At 63.7% G+C, this 16,308-nt stretch overlaps 1 protein-coding gene across 1 annotated transcript; it reads right to left on the bottom strand.

The window, feature by feature from the left end:
- On the bottom strand, positions 1 to 15,366 carry INPPL1 (inositol polyphosphate phosphatase like 1). The gene is given in 29 exon segments (XM_050331324.1): positions 1 to 2,356; positions 2,899 to 3,017; positions 3,120 to 3,849; positions 3,919 to 4,068; positions 4,411 to 4,495; positions 4,566 to 4,721; positions 4,805 to 4,892; positions 4,990 to 5,078; positions 5,152 to 5,265; positions 5,385 to 5,474; positions 5,566 to 5,647; positions 5,728 to 5,816; positions 5,900 to 5,999; positions 6,077 to 6,215; positions 6,300 to 6,396; positions 6,801 to 6,918; positions 7,296 to 7,492; positions 7,569 to 7,671; positions 7,925 to 8,031; positions 8,229 to 8,379; positions 8,573 to 8,671; positions 9,006 to 9,095; positions 9,316 to 9,406; positions 9,481 to 9,618; positions 9,704 to 9,824; positions 9,910 to 10,060; positions 10,886 to 10,949; positions 15,192 to 15,330; positions 15,333 to 15,366. Coding segments are annotated over 29 exon segments (3,822 nt in total). The 3' UTR covers positions 1 to 2,265.
- Positions 15,367 to 16,308: the final 942 nt, after the last annotated feature.

The following is a 16,308-nucleotide window of genomic DNA, read 5'->3' as shown; positions in this document are numbered from 1 at the left end:
TCCAAATAAAACTTAATTTATTGATGATGCTGCTGGCCCCCAGCCCTCACTGCACCCCCCACAAGGGCTGCAGGGCTGAGGGGCTGCATGGCCCCCACCCCTGAGCTATCCAAAACCCACCATAGCACCCTAGGTGATACCACAGACCCCCAGCACTTTAGGGGTTATTTTGGGTGCCCCCCACCCAAAGACCTCAAGGAGATGTAGGGAGTTGGGGGAGCACCCTATGGGAAGCCCCTGAAGTGGGGTGAGGAGTGGGGTGCTCCACACAGCCCCTCTGGCCTCTTGGGGCCCTTTAGGGGTGGTGATGGGGAAGGTCCTAGGGGCACTGGGATGGTGACAAGGAGCACACCAAGGGTGTTGGGCGGGCAGTCTGGGGTACCCAAGGTGGGCAAGAAGGAGAGAAGGTACCTGGTCCCCACCTTGTGGGGACCAGTGAAGCCACTCTGGAAGGTCCCCATTATCCTGGGACTGGTATGGCCAGCCTGGAGCATCCCTGACTGTGCTGGGACCAGTACAACCAGCTCAGGGGGTCCCAGATCACACTGGGCCCTGGTTCCTCAATCCTGCCCCCTCCCCAGACCCTCCCAGACTCACCCTTGCCATGCTGAGAGGTCCACCACACCCATTGCATGAAACATAACAAAAATCACTCCAGATTTACCAAAAACCACCAAACACAGGGCACGACGAGACAGGGATTTAGTGGGGGGGAAGTTCAAACCAAACACCCCAGTAACAGGGGATCTGGGGGGCTGCTGGGGGGCCTGGCCCATCCTTCATCTCAGCCGGAGTGAGGGGACAGGGGTGATGGGGGTGGTATTGCCCCCCACACCCTTAAGGGACAGGGAGAGTCTGGAGGGGTCATCCCAGCAGGGAAGGCATGGCTGGGGGACCCCTGGCCTGGAGACCCCCCTGGAAAGGCACTTGGTGAGGTTGGGGACTGAGCACCCACAGGGGACCCGGGTGCCAGCCCCACTGCCCCTGAGGGCAACAGAGACCTCCGGGGCAGGGACAGACCCAGCAAGTACCTAATGGGCAAAGTGGGAGCGGGGGTACACCCCGGAGGCACTGGTGGTGTGAGGTGGGGTCTGGGTGAAGGCACTGATCTGACTCAGCTGCAGTGGGATTCCCAGGGTAGAACTCCCAGGGCAGGGACAGGGACCTCCATAGTGGGGATGGGACTCCCAAGGATGGGGACAGGCACCCCTGGGGTGGGGACAGAAACCTCCAGGGATGGGGACGGCACACCTGGAGTGAGGATGGGGATCTCCCAGGGTGGGGAGAGGGACTCCCAGGGAGGGGACGGGACACCCCCAGCATGGGGACATGGATCCCTGGGGTGGGGACAGGGACCCTCCAAGCAGAGACAGAAACCTCCAAGGTTTCTGTCCACAGGTGGGACTCCCATGTTGGGGACAGGGCCCCTCAGGGTGGGAATGGGTGCCCTCAGGTGGGGAGACACGCGTGGGGACAGGGACCCTCTGAGTGGGGATGGGACTTTCAGGGTGGGGATAGGACCTCTGGGGTGCGGATGGAGACCCTGAGCTTTGCCCAGTGTTGTCCGTGGGGGCTGGCCAAGCCCTCCCATCCCATCTCAGAGCTGGCTGGGCATCATGAAGGCACTTGGGTTGAGACACGACTTTGCTCAGCGCCTCCTCCTAGCTGTGAGGAGCCGTGGGGGGAGCCAGGGCCCCCAGGGTTCCCCCCAAACAGCCCTTCCCCCAATAAATAAGAAATAACTTATATGTGAGGATGCCCCATAGGGACCCTCCTGTGAAATTATCTGACCAGAACCCACCACCCACCCTGTCCCCCTCTCCCCACCCCATTACCCAGCACCCGAGATGGGGGGCAGGCCGTGGGGTTCCCAGGGCTCCCACTAGCTGCTGGTGATGGTGGGATGCATGGATGCAGGATGCGTGACCATGGGATGAGGGATCCTCAGCTGCAGGATGCAGGATGCTCAGATGCAAGATCTGGGATGCATGGCCATGGGATCCGGGATGCATGGTCGCAGGATCTGGGATGCTCAGCCACAGGATCCAGGATGCATTACGCACACCCACGGGATCTGGGATGCGTGGCTGCGGGACGCAGGATGCTGGACCATGGGACATGCGACTGCAAGATCTGGGATGTATGGCTGCAGGATTTGGTTGCTGCAGGATTTTGGGTGCTGGGCTGCAGGATGCAGGCTGTGCAGCCACAGGATGCAGGATGCTGGGCTGTGGGATGCACGGGACGCCAGGTGTGTGGTGGCAGCTACTTGCGGAGCTGGAGGCTCTCCAGGAGGACACGCTTGTGGCCAGGCTCCAGCACTCCAGCCTCCTCCAGGTCCTCCTCCGTGATGTCACTGGGGTGGGGGTGCAGACATGGAGCTCTCTGCCCCCAGGCTTACCACAGCCTCGTGAGGAGGGCACCCCGCCTGGGTGAGGTCCCCATTAGGGGATGCGAGAGCCCCCACTTGGGCTGCTGGGTGCCCACTCAGCCTCCTTCCTGTCCCTGCTGTGGGGCTACATGGCCCTGCGGAGGGCAGTGGGGATCCCTTGGGGTAGCTGGGACACTCAGGGGCAGGAGGGACACCCAGGGGCAGCAGGGATCCTCAGGACTGGTGGAGATCCCCCAGAGCAGCACAGAACCTCTGAGGGCTGTGGGGTCCTCCAGGGCAGCAAGGGGAAACAGGGGAAACAGAAACCCAGGGGAAGCAGAGAGCCTCAGGGGTCAGTGGGGACCCCCCAGGGGCAGTGGGGACCACCAAGAGCAGTGCCCCCATGGATCTCCCCAGAACAGGGTCACCCCTCCCAGGCATTGTTGTGACCCTCTGGGGAGGACATGGACCCCCTGGGGATGGCAAGTCCTGAGGTGGGGTGTGAGCAGTTTCGGGGAGCAGCTCACCTGAGGAACTCCAGGTCATCCCAGCCATTGCGCACCAGCCCCTCCTCGTACCGCTCCAGCCCCAGCGCCCGCAGCCACTCGCCCACACCAGGCACGGTGCCCACGCCACGGCCCAGCACCTGCACCCAACACCCTCAGCACCACAGGGTCTCCCAGAGAGCCCCAGCTGAGCACGCTGGGGGGCCCAGCATCCTGACCCCCACCCACCCTGCATCACCCACCTCCTCAGCCAGGTCCTCCTGGATGCTCTCCCGGATGGAGTGAGGTGGGAAGGCGAGAGGGCGGCCATAGTCGGGGGGTAGGCAGCGGGGGGGCAGCCCCCCTTTGGCCAGCAGTGGTGGGGGTGGGGCCACCCTCCCCTTCCCACCCCCGTAGTCCACTTCACTCAGCGTCTTGGCCATCTGCAGCACGGAGCAGGACCGGTCATCCAGCAGCCCCCCAGCACTGGGCAGCCCTCCAGTAGTGGGTAGCCCCCCAACTGCAGGCAGCCCGCCGATAACGGGGGTCCCACAAGCCCCCTCCATCCCAAATCCAGCCCCAGGAGCTGGGGGTGGCCGGGGGTGCAGCTTGGGCAGGGGAGCCTCTCCAAAGGCAGTGGGGTGGGATTTGGGGTCCTCACGCGTGGTGGACACTGGCAGCTCCTTGGGGGTGCCAAAGAAGGGGTTTGTGGGGAGCTCCAGCTCCCGTGGTAGTGGCGGCGGGGGGAAATCTGGTGGCGGCAGGTTGAGGGTGCCGAGATCCTCCTCATCGTCACTCTCATCACCGTGGCACACCGAAGGGTGCCGGCGGCGTTCTGGCACTGCCAGCTGCACTTTGGCCTTGGGGGGCTTGCCAGGGTCCCCTGGTGCCAGCAGCTGGTGGGGGACCCCTTCCAGGACGTAGTATGCGGGATTGTTGAAGCTGTTCTTCAGAGGAGCCCCCGACAGCTCTGGCACTGCCTCTGCCTTGGACCTGCAGGCACAGGGGTGAGCGTGGCAACCCAGAGTGTGCCCCCTCCCCAGCCCTGCCCATATTCCTCACCGGTTCGGGGCAGCCTCATCCCTGGGGGTGCCACGGTGTGGGGCAGGGGGCCGGGGGGCTGCTGCAGTGTTGCCTTTCTCGGGCTCCTCCAGGAACTTCGCTGGGTTGGCAGTGGGGGGCTCGGCGACAGTGGGCTTCCGCCCCACAGACCTGGGCAACAGGAGGTGTGGGGTGCTCCATAGGGCTTGAACCCCCGCAGTGGAGCTCAGAGTCCCAGGATGGCACAAGGTTCAGATCCCCTGAGATGCATCTCAGCAGCCCAGCACTAGGCTCAGACACCCAGGATGGGGCTCAGGCTCCCAGGATAGGGTTCAGTCACCAAAACATGCCAGTACCACTCTTGGAGGCACAACAGAGCCCCATACCTGCCCTGCATGGAGCGGAGCTGTCCCCAGTCACGTTCCACACACCATCCCTGCAGCTTCCCAAGCCCCAGGGCCCCCAGCTGGGTGTTACCAGTGCCCCCCACCCGCTGAGCCCTGTCCTCCGTACTTGGCATAGTCCTGGGTGGCCCTGGCACCCAGTGGCACCTTCCCTTTGCCGGCTGTTGTCTCGTCCTTATCAATGCTGATCCACTCTGCCGGGGGACAGGGGCTCAGTGGTGGGGTCCCGTCCCCACAGTTTCCCCCAGGGAGGGGAGTCCTCACCATAGAGCCTCTCACGGGTGCCCAGGCGCTCAGTGGGCACCCGGACCTTCATGGAGCCACGGATGTTGCCGGTCTCCTCACCACGGTGGGACAGGTAGGTGAGGAACTGCTGCGCTGTGCTGCCAATCATCGACTTCAGGGCGATGACACACTCCCCTGGGGGTGACAGCAGGGGGTCAGAGGTCTGCACCCCATGGACCCCCGGGTGCAGGCACGATGCTGGTGTGGACAACACTCACCGTAGGATTCGTAGCCATCGAGGGATTTGACGGTGAGCAGGAGGTGCTGGTCTTGCAGGTACTCAATCTCAGAGAGGATGGGCTTCAGCTGCAGCCAAGGGGACAAGGTGCTGGCACTGAGTGGGGGTCTCCCTGCCTGCAGCTCCCCCTGGCGCCCACCCTGTCAGCCCCCAGCTCCTCCTTACCGTCGGCAGCTGCCGGGACGACCACTGCACTTTGAGGAAGTTGATGTTGTCACTGCTCTGGCTGTCATTCTCGAAGCTCTTCTTGAATTCTGTGGTGGTGGTGGGACATGGCATCACCCCTGTCAGTCCCCCGGCACCCCACATTACTATCCCAGTCCTCACCTTCCAGGCAGGTAGAATAGAACTCTATGAAGAACTTGGTGCGACTGGATGTCTTCACAATGGCTTCGATGCTCTCAAACTCGATGTACGCCTGCTCTGAGGACTTGGAGAGCCCTCCATGGAGAGACGAGGTGTTGGAACCCCGCTGGGACCTCCCCATCTCAAGGGACAAGGGAGAGGTGGAACCCGCAGCAGGGTGGGGGACAGTGAGATGTCCCCTTGGGCACAGGCACCTTTTTTGGAGACGAACTGGGATGTCACTCCCACTTCGAAGGAGCCAAAGACGGGTGAGTGGTCACTGGTGACAATGTCATCTGTGCATCCTGCAGCCAGCAGGGATGGGGGGGATGGTCAGGATGGAGGGGACTGTCCCAGATTGGGGGACGGGGGCCTTGGGTGGGTCACACTGCTCACCATAAGCGTTGCAGTTGACGTGAGTCTCAGGATAGGACTTCCAGAGGATGCGGTCGCACCAGGACGGCACGTTGGTACGTACCTGGCAGGGATGGGCAGTGGGTGAGGGTTCAGGTTGAGGTGTCTACCTCTCCCCTGACTCCCCACTATCCTAGCACCTACCCCTGTGGGTTTCTGCTTGTGCCAGACGTAGGTGTCCCGGGATCCCCGCTCGTAGCGGTAGGTGGGGGGGAAGGTGATCTCCTCCTCACCTGCACAGACAGCAGTGGGTCAGCACAGTCCCAGCAGGAGGGGCTGTCCGCCCAGACTCTCCCAGAGCCCCCCCAGTCCTCACCAAAGCGCAGGAACACCTTGTGCTTCTCCTTCTCCAGGTTGAGCTGATCCACCTTCAGCAGCGGCTCCAGCTCCTTGCGGCTGATGTAGTTGAGGATCTCCTGTGGAACAGAGGGGCTGGCACTGGGCTGGGCAGGGCGTACCTGACACCCCTCACTCCCCATTCCCCTCCCTCAACCTGGATGTCCATGTCCAGGCGGTAATTGAGGTCCCCAAACCAGAAGAGGTGGGTGAAACGAAGGGAGATGTCAAAGGAACTCAGTTGCTTGTCCCCCAGTGAGAGTAGGCGCAGGATGTCCAAGTAATTCTGGTTCCTCCTGAAGCAGGGGAAATGAGGACAGGGGTGTCACGGGCATAGGGACAGGGCCCCTCCCGGCCCATTCTGGAGTGAGGGTGCTCACCGTGCCGTTTTCTCATTGCCAGAGGTGAGGTGGCAGTTGACGAAGCCAAAGGAGGTGCCATTGAACATGAAGGAGACGCCCACAGCACCCTTGTTCCCTGTGGGGACACGGGAACATGGGATCGGATCAGGCCAGGGCAGGGGCAGTCCCCCAACCCTGAGGGATGGGGAGCAAAGTCCCCACCTGGCTGGCTGGCATGGGCACGTGCCCAGAGCCCTTCCCATGTAACACACACATCCCCAGAACCTGCCTCGTGCAACACACATACAGAAAGCCCTCCTTGTGAAACACCCACACCCAGACACCTTCTCATGCAACACATGTGCTCTGCAACCCCTCCTTGGGCAACAAACACCACCCCAGACTCCTCTTCAAGCAATCCATGTGCTCCAGGACCCCATCCTGTGCGAGCCATGCAACACCGGAACCACCCTGGAAACCCCTGGAAACTTCTGCCCCCCCGGTGCAGCGCACAGACCCTGTGCCCCCACGGGCCCCTACCCAGGGTGTTGGCGATCCCTGTCTTGACGCTCGAGGTGCTGACATGGCTGATGCGGTTCTCGTGCTCTGGCTTCACCAACACCACCACCTTGATGTTCCACAGGGACTGCATGGCCACCTGCCGGCCCCAGCATCCTCAGCCCCTGCCAGCACATGCTGGGGCTCCCCCCGGGGCTGTGGGGGCCCCTCGGTGCACCCACAGCTGCTGCTCATTACTGCTTCCCCCCAGCCTCTCCTGCCCAAGGCTGTTCCCCAGGAATTCCACCACCGTCAGCACCCACAGCTACCAGCACCAGGAGAGCACCCTAAAATACCCAGTGTCAGCAGAACTAGAGCACCAACAGCTGCCCAGCACCACAAGAGCACCCCAAAACACCCAGTGCCAGAGAGCCAGAGCACAACCACCCCAGGGACACTGAGCATCACCCACCTCCACCACCCCCTGGTGCCTGCACACTGCAGTCCCCAGAATCCCCCGGAGCCTCTGGTTCCTACCGGTCGGTACTCGACCTCCGTGAAGTCCTTGAGGACAGTGCGCAGGAAGTCCACCCACTCCTTGTCTCCCAGGGAATTCTCCTGGGTGCCGAAGACGTAGATGTCATGGGGGATGGCCATCGTCACCTCATCCAGGGTCTTGCCCAACCCCTTGGAGGTGAACCATGAGGTGATGCTCTTAGGAGGGGGAACGTTGCCTGCAAGGGGGACAGCACGGTTAGGGGGAACCCCAGGGTCTTGGCACTCCACCTGGGCTTCCCCCGCCCTTCTCACCCATATTCCAGGTGCCAATGAAGATAGAGATCATGTCAGGCTCATCCTGGTGGGAATGTTTGTTCTTCATCAGCTGTAGGAGCTGGCAGAAAGCCTCACGCTTCTGCAGGGGGGGGATATTGAGAAGGGGGACCAGAGGGGCTCTCCACAACCCCCTCCAGCCCCCTTGCTTTGGCTCAGCCAAAGCCAGCACCTCCTGGACATCGGGAACCACTACAGGCAATTTCCCCAGCCATCAAGCACCGGCACCCAGTGCCCATCCCTGAGCCCTACCAGGGCCCAAGGGTTAAATCCTGCCCCCGCCCCACCCCTACAAGGGACCTGCCCCCTGGTCTCCCCACCCGAGCATTACCCACCCGGGCACTGACGAAAACAAAGTCTTTCCGTTGTGTTTTATCCTTTTCCTTCTCAAAAACGATGCCCAGCTTGTTCTGCACCCGCTGTGACTTGATCAGCTGCCGGACTGGGGAGGAGCGGAGAGAGCTGGGGAGTGCTGGGTGCCACCTGGGTGCTGGAGGCCCCCTAACCCACGCTCTGGGGGACCCCCAGAATGGGGACACCCCATAGCTCCCAGCCCACCACTGAGCCCCACAGGGATGCTCTCCAGTGCAAAGGCTGCCTCAGGGGTGCAGGGGGCCCCATGAGTGCCTCCCCACTCACTCTTGTCATGGGTGAAGGTGTTCCAGTCCTCCTGGGAGTCCTTCTGCTTCTTCAGCACCACCAGCTTCCCCCCCTCCACGTCCACACTCAGTGTGTACTTCTGTGACTTCCCAATCTTGGTCAGGTCCCCCAGGGTGATATCCAGCTTCACCTACCGGGGGACACCGGGATGAGGGAGGACAGAGGGGACATCCCAGCACTCCAGCTGGCACTCAGCCCCCCCTGGAGACACCTAGAGGTCTGTGCCCTCAGTGTTACACCACATGCACTCAGCTGATGCTGAAAGTCTCCCAAAACTCCGAACCTCAGGAAGGGGGGGTAGGGTAGGATAGGGCAGGGCTCACCTCGAAAGTCTGCACTGGGATGCTCTTGGCCTTGCGGGACAGGGGCTGTGGGGAGGCCACGGGGGCAGCCGAGCTCATCTCCTGCAGGGCCTTCAGTGCCTGCCAGAGCCCCCAGTGGCATCAGCTGAGAGCCCACCAGCCCCCCCCAGCTCTACCAACCCCTCCAGCTCTCGAATCTCACCAGTGTTCCAAGCACCCCCAGCCCTCCCAGACCCCCAAGATCCACCAGCCCCCTCAGCCCTGCCAGTGCCCCCACCCCCAGTCCACTGCTCCCCTCAACTCCCCTCAGCTCCACCAGTCCAAAATCCCTGTCAGCTGCCCTAGTCCCACCATCAGCCCCATCAGTGCCATCAGCCCCACAGACCCCTCAGTCCATCCAGATCCCTCAAGACACCCCCATGAGAACGCACCCCCCGCACACCCCCAGCCTCACCTTCTTCTCAATGGAGGAGAGGAAATCCTTCAGCACAGACAGCTTCAGCACCAGGCTCTCCAGCTCCTGTTCCCCGCTCTGCCCTGCTGTCTGGAATCCCCATCAGGTAACCCCAGCATAGGGATGAGATCCCCACACCCACCCCAGTCCCCCCCAGAGTAGCAAGACCCCGAGGCATCCTGGGATGGGGCAGGATGGTGTGCGTTTCTCCTCAGGCTTTCCCACCACCCACAGATGGTGCTACAGTGGGATCCATGGGCACAGTCCGTGGTGGTGGGTTGCCACCACCGTGTCCCCATATCCCCCTCACCTGCTGCAGAATCTTGGAAACCATGGGGGAGCTCTGCTGGTCAAACACCTTGGAGAGGATCTCCAGCCCTGCCAGCACCTTGTCCACCTCACTGCAGGGGCAAGAGGAGCCAGCTCAGTGGGTGACACAGATGTCCCTCCACCTGTCCAGGCGCCCAGCACCCACCTGTGCAGCCGTTTGCAGGAGGTGACAAGGGTCTTGTTGAGGTGGGGGAGGCTGTTGGCCCCCCCCTTCACTGCCTCCAGGTCCAGGGTGTAGCTGCCCTTCAGGTACTCGTGGGAGATGCTGCTGAGCCCATTGGCGCTGCGGGAAGGACACGCAGGGTGAGAGCTGGCAAGGATGGGCAGGGGACAGACAGGGGACCGGTAGGAGAAAGGCAGACCCTCACCTCTCTGCTGGCCCCTCCGGCACGGCTGGTCCCAGGCTAGTGGGGCTGAGCCCGGCTGAGGTACTGGAGAAGCTGGTGGAGCCAGAGCGTGGTGGCAGTGGAGGCTTCTCATCCTCTCCATCTGCAATGGGGCGATGAGGGGATCAATCACCACTACCTCAGGATTCCCAGGATCCCCCCCACCCACCCATGTCACCCTGCCATACCCGAGTAGTCCCTGTCCTCCACGATCTCCTTCTCTTTCTCCCTCTCGACAGGGAAGAGCAGGGTGCAGACCAGCCCCTGATTGGGCTGCAGGTACAGGGTGATTAGCTCGCTCAGCGTCTTGAAGCGCCGCACCTGCACCCCCTGTGACGTCTGCGGGGACATGGGGACACCAGGGCCATCAGCACCTGCAGCCACCATCACCAGACCCCGAGTGGGGACATCACCAGGTAGGGAACCCACCATGCAGGGATGCCACTGTGCAGGGACCCCCAGGCAGGGATCCCTCCAGGCAGGGATGTCAATGTGCACAGACCCCCAGTGGAGGGATGTCCCCAAGCAGGGATGCTACCACGCAAGGAGCCCCAGGGAGGGATGTCCCTATGCAAGCATATCCCCAAGGAGGGACATCCCCATGCAGGGATCCTACCACGCAGAGATGCCAGCATGCAGGTACCTCTGTGCAGGGATACCACCATGCACAGATGCCACCATGGAGGGATGTCCCCCTGCAAGGAAATCCCCACAAAAAGACTCCCACCCAGAGATGTCACCATGCAGGGACCCACATGCAGGATGGGGGGCTGACCCCACAGGCCATGGTGGGGAGCTGGGCCTGGTGCATGTGGCACAGTGCGGTGGTGCCACTCACGGGGGGCTGGCAGGTGGGCTGGCAGGGTGCAGGCAGCAGTCATCCCTTGGCCTCCTCCCTCCCGGGGGTGGCTTTTCCTGCCTGCCCAGCCAGCACAAAGGGGGTTCTATTGCTCTAAAAATACCCGGTGCTGGCAGCCAGCCAAGACAGGCACAGCCAAGCCATCCGGCACAGCCGGGCACGTGCATGGCACCAGGCCAGGGCTGAGCCCGGCACAGCCAAAGAGACAGGCACACTCATGGCATGAGGTCAAGATTGAGCCCTGACAAGCCAGAGACCCCTCGCTGCCCACAAGCCAGAGGGTGTCCCATGCCCCCACTGCCCACCTGCACGGCCAGGAAATCCTCCTCGTCAGGCAGGATGCGGTAGGTGTGGACATGCTTCTGGAACCTGTGGCAGCAGGGAGCAGACCATCATGTCATCAGGTTCTAGGGTGTTGGGTGGCATTCTCCCACCCACCTGCACGGCCCAGAACTCATCCAGTACCCCCAGTGACAAGCTCCAGTACCACTATTCCCTACAGCATCCAATGAGCTGACAGGGAAACCTATGGGAAAATGCCTGCAGGATGGGGGCTGGGGGTTCTGGATGAGTGCTGGGGGTCCCAGAGTGACGCCTCTGCTTGCTCTGACCCCACGATCAACACCACTATGTCCTTAGTAGTGCCACTGTCCCAGCCCACTGCCTGTCTGTGTGCCAGAGCCTGTGTCCCCAGCCTGCAGTGCAGGCAGGAGCTGGCAGGCGCAGGCAGGAGCTGGCAGGAGCAGGCAGGAGTTGGCAGCCAGGACGCCAGGAAACAATTTATTTTCCAATGGAAGCTGACAGGAACCAGGGACGTGATCCCGGGGCAGGGGGTGACAGGCGGCGCTAAGAGACAGGGTGACAACATCAGCGGGTGCAAGGAGTGGGACCAGGACTCCAGGGGTGTCCCTTCCCCATTCTGGGGACTCCAGGAGCCAGGGACCCCTGGCACAGCCAGACCCCCCCCCACCCCAGTCCTGTCAGGAGGGACAGTGACTCCTGGGCTGGCCTCTGGCCACAGAGCCCACCATGAGCATCAAAGAGGCTTGTCACCGCGCCAGGGCCACTGGTCACCATGCCAGGGCCACTGGTCCATTCAGCTGCCGTGTCTCCTGCCCCGATAGCACCTCAACACGGGGCTAGAGGACTGGGACAAGGCAGCATCTGTTCCCCCTGCACTGTGTCATGTCCATGGATAGGGTGCTGTGTCCCCAGTTCTCACTCCATGAGGCCACATCCCCTGGAGTCTTCCTATAGTGCCAGATCCCTCACAGTGCCACAGGTCCCCTGCTACCACTCCATGATGTTAGTTTCCCTGTGCCAGCCCACAGAATCAGGTTCCCTGGTGTCACCCCACTTCCTGCAGTGCCAGGTCTCTCATTTCTCACCCCTCCCCTGTACATATGACCAACTCCAGCAGGAAGTGCCCCCACGTGCCCTAATGCCCAGTCAGGGGTCATGGGAAGCCATAAGGAACCCCCAAAGTAGTAGGGGGGGCTGAATGGCAATCCTCCATAGAGGGGCTGTATGGAAAACCTGTGGGAGGGGTGAGAGGGTCACTGTTGAAACTCCTTGCTGAGGGATCTCAGGGGTCCCCAGATCAAAGGAGTCAGAGTGGGAGAAGCCCAGATGGTGGGATTGGGGTGGCACAAAGACACATCCCCCCAACGGGGGAAAACATAAGGAGTCTCTGTGGAAAGTCCTAAGGCACGTTTGGGGTCTCCATAGCAAGAACAGCAATGGGGGTGTGATGGGTGGGTGCAAGAGGAACCCCAGCCCAGCACCAATACGTGGAACCCCAAATTGGAGAGGCAAGAGGCAGAATCCCTAGGAGGAACCTCAGCTGTGGGGGAGGACAAGGGGTTCTCCGTAGGTAACCAGAGGTGGAGCCAGAGGGACAGGCAGCCTAGGGGGTTGGAGGGTAGGGGGAGGGGGACTGCACGGCCCCTGGCTGCCCAGCCCCGCGCCGCTGGCGGCTGCTATTTTGATGAGCGACGCCGGGGGGGCCTTGGGAGCGCCGGGCTTGGGCACAAAGAGCCTTTATGTGGGAGCACTGGGGCTCCCTGCCGGCTCTGACACACAGCCGGCACCCTGCCACGGCCCGGCCGGCACAGCGGGCACCCCGTGCGCACAGGGGCACCCCCACCCTCCTCCCCGAGAGCAGCGTGAGGGCACCTCGGTAAGGGGGACACCACGCACCCGCTGGCACTGGTGTCCCTGTGAACCAGCAGTGAGGCAGGACAGGGGCTCCAACTCCCCTCTCTCCTGTGGGAAACCACACCGGGACCATCCCCAATGGCACTGCCCACCCACCGCCGATGCTGGCACTCCTCGGGGTGCCACCGTTGTGTGCCAGCACTGTGGGCTCCGGTGATGCCCCAGTGTGCCACAATGAGATGGCCCAGTGTGTTCATGGCAAGGCCACAGCGAGATGTGCCCGTGAGCCACATCCATCCTGGAGAGGCCATGGAGCACCGGCAGGAGGGTTAAAGGAAGCCGACGCTGCCGGGATCCCGCTGCAGTTCCCTTTCCTCCTCCTGCCCCCGCAGCTATTTTTAGGGCCCCGGCAGTGGCCGGGGCCAATGGCTTCACAGCCCTGGCCACCCACTTGCTGGCAATGGGTGGGATCGCAGCACCAGGGATTCCCAGTGGTTCTTGTCGGGGTGCTTGTCACCCACCGTGGCATCCCTATGATGGGCTTTGTGACGCTGTGTGGTCCCAACCTGTGGCACAGCCATGTGGCATCCACAAGCCCCTCACTGATCAGTGGGAAACACCAGTCACAGACACCCCTTGGCCAGGCACCCATACCACGATGCCAGCTGCAGAACCCTGTCAACCACCCTGGTGCCCTGACATGCCCCCAAGTCCTGTGGCACCACATGTTCTCCCAGTGCTTTCCCCTGGTGCTGCTCGCCAGCCCAGCTTCGTGGTGGGGAGCCGGTGCCTACAGCCATGCTGTGCCCCTGTGGTTGGGAAACCACATTTGCCCCTGTCCACAGGGAAGGACGGCAATGCCGCCATGGAGGCTGTGTGCCTGGCACCTGCACATGGCACCAGCACACAGCAGCCCCAGGCCAGGGCAGGCCAGCTCGCGGTTCTCCCACAGACTCTCGGGGCACAGAAAAGCTTTGAGCTGGGGTGCCGTCACCGCCACCCCACAACCACATCAAGGTCTAGGTGCTGGCACAGGCAGCAGGCCTCAAGCAGAGCCAGGGGCATGCCCCAGGAGCTCCCCGGGAGCATCCCGGCACACACCACACTGCCAACCCACCAAAGTGCCAGTGAGGCCTCAGGTATAGAGGGGGCTGGGGTGCACTGCTGGGCAGAGGGGGAAGCATTCCAGGATGCCAGGGCTGTCAGCACTCACCCATGTCCTGGCACCAGCCAGGAGCCACAGGAGTCCCGTGGTGTGACCCAAGGGCACAGAGCTCTCCTCTTCCCCCAGGTTGGGGACCCCCCAGACATGAAGGTGGGGGCGAGGGACCCCCAGTCCCATGGGGATGCTCAGAGACCCCAAGAGTGTGGGGTGGAGGCCAGGCCCCCCATCTCACAGACCCTCATCGTGGCAAGAGTGGGTGTCACAGCCCCCCTGGAGCCAGTCCAGTGTCCCTTCCATGCCCAGGGACCCCCAGTCCCTCCAATAACCCCCAGTCTGTTGGTCTCTGGTCCCCCGGGACCCCAGGCTAGAGCAGGTGCCATTCCCCTGGTGCCCTGTCACTCAAAAGTGCCAGTGTCCCCCTATGCCACTCACATCTCCTTGTGTCTGTGTGCCCCCAGCATCCACTGCCCAGAGCTGCCCCAGTCCCTCCGTACCCAGTCCCCCAAATTCCCAGAGTATGGGTGACCCCCATGTCCACTGTGTCCTCCCAGGTGTGACCCTTCTTCTGCCTTCTGCCCTCTGGGTGCCAGTGTCCTCTCGGTGCTCCCCCCGTGCTCCGCAAGGCTGGATCCCTTCTGGTGACCCCCAACTGTTCCCCCTGCCAGTGCTCCCCCGGTGCCCCCCCTGACCTCGGTATGTCTCCCAGTGCTCTTCCCGGTCCCCGGTCAGTCCTTCCCTGGACACCCCATCTTTGTCCCTCGGTACCCCACCAGTGCTCCCCTGAATCCCCTCCAGTGACCCCCACCATGACAGCCCAGTGTCCCCCTGGTACCTCATTGGTGCTCCCCCAAACCCTCCCGGCTGCTCGCCCAGGACCCCCCCGTCCGGCACTCCTCCGGCGTCCGTCCTGCTCTCCTCGGATTCCCCCCCGATGCCCCTCCGGTGCCCCCCCCGAACACCCTATCCATGGCCCCGGATCTCCCCCGGTGCCCCCGCCCCGTGCCTCTCCCGCTCCGCCCCCGGGAATACACCAATGCTCCCCGGCACCGCACCGCTGTTACCCCAAACTCCCCGCTGCTGCTTCCACGGATCCCCCCAGGATCCCCCCCGGTCCTCCCCCGTCACTCTCTCTACTCGTGCCTCCGCGGCTCCCCCGGCCCCGCGCCGGTCCCTCCCGGTGTCCCCCCGATCACCGCCGGTGGCCGCCCCCGGCTCTCGCCCTGTACCCTCCCGCGGTCCTCGGGTGTCCCCCGGCCCCCCGCGCTCCCCCGTGCCCGCAGCCCACTCACAGCAGGCAGAGCGCGTAGGCCCCCGCCACGCTCTCGCTGTCCCGCACCAGGAAGCTGCCGTCCCGCCCGGCCCGCGCCAGCTGCTCCTCGGCCGCCGCCCGGCTCAGGTCCCGGTGGTACCAGGGGGCACCGGGGCCGTGCCGCCAGCGCCCGCCGCGCCCCCCGCGCCCGCCATGCTCCGCCGCCGGGGCCGCGCCGCGGGGCCGCGCTCCGACGGGGGCGGGGGGAACCGGCAGGGCGGGCACCGGGGAGGCGGGGAGACGCGGGGAGACGGCGACATGGGGGGACGGGAGGGGGCACAGGAGGGATAGGAGCACTGGGGGGGACGCAGGGGGCCATGGACGAGGTACCCGGGGGGGCCACAGGGGAGATCCGGGGGTGGCCACCGGGCGTGACCGGGGGAGGCTTCGGCAGGGCGAGCGCACGAGGCCGGGGAGATGTGGAGACACGAGCAGGGTGTCCGGGGGGCACCGGAGGGGATCGGGAGGACCCCAGAGAGGCAGTAGCGGGGAGTCTGGGGGAACAGCGGTGCGGTGCCGGGGGAGCATTGGTGGGGTCTCGGGGGGCGGAGCGGCAGAGGCACGGGGCGGGGGCACCGGGGGAGAGCCGGGGCCATGGGTAGGGCGTTCGGGGAGGCACCGGAGGGGGGGCATCGGTGGGGGGCGGTGTCCCACTAAAGGGCAGTGGCACCGAGGGGCGTAGAACACCGGGGAGTGGGCAGCACCAAGGGAAGGATGGGGAGCATCGGGAGGTGCACCGGAGAGAGCACAGTCACGGGGGGATGGAGAGCACCATGAGGGAAACAACAGGGAAGGGGAGCACCGGCGGTATGAGGGCACCGGGGAGCCGCGGTGGGGCAGGACCAGGGCCATGGGGTCACAAAGTGGGGGTGCGGCCCGGTTTGGCACCAGGACCAGGGTCATCTCCATGGCCCGGAGGTCGGGAAGGCGGCACTCCACAGCTGGGAACACGGGCCATGTGGGGAAGGGGACCCCCGGGGTGGGCTTCAGGCTGGTGGGACCCCCTGGACAGCTATGCCCCTACCTTAGGTCCCCAGGATGTCCTCCCTCTTCTCATCATTTCCCCAGTCCCAGCCTGCGCACCCCGGGGTGCCGGT

Source organism: Myiozetetes cayanensis, unplaced genomic scaffold, assembly GCF_022539395.1.
Source record: "Myiozetetes cayanensis isolate MyiCay16 unplaced genomic scaffold, myiCay2020 scf5-8, whole genome shotgun sequence".
Classification (NCBI taxonomy): domain Eukaryota; kingdom Metazoa; phylum Chordata; class Aves; order Passeriformes; family Tyrannidae; genus Myiozetetes; species Myiozetetes cayanensis.
The sequence above is the reverse complement of the archived record's forward strand: the minus strand, read 5'-3'. Positions and strand labels throughout refer to the sequence as shown.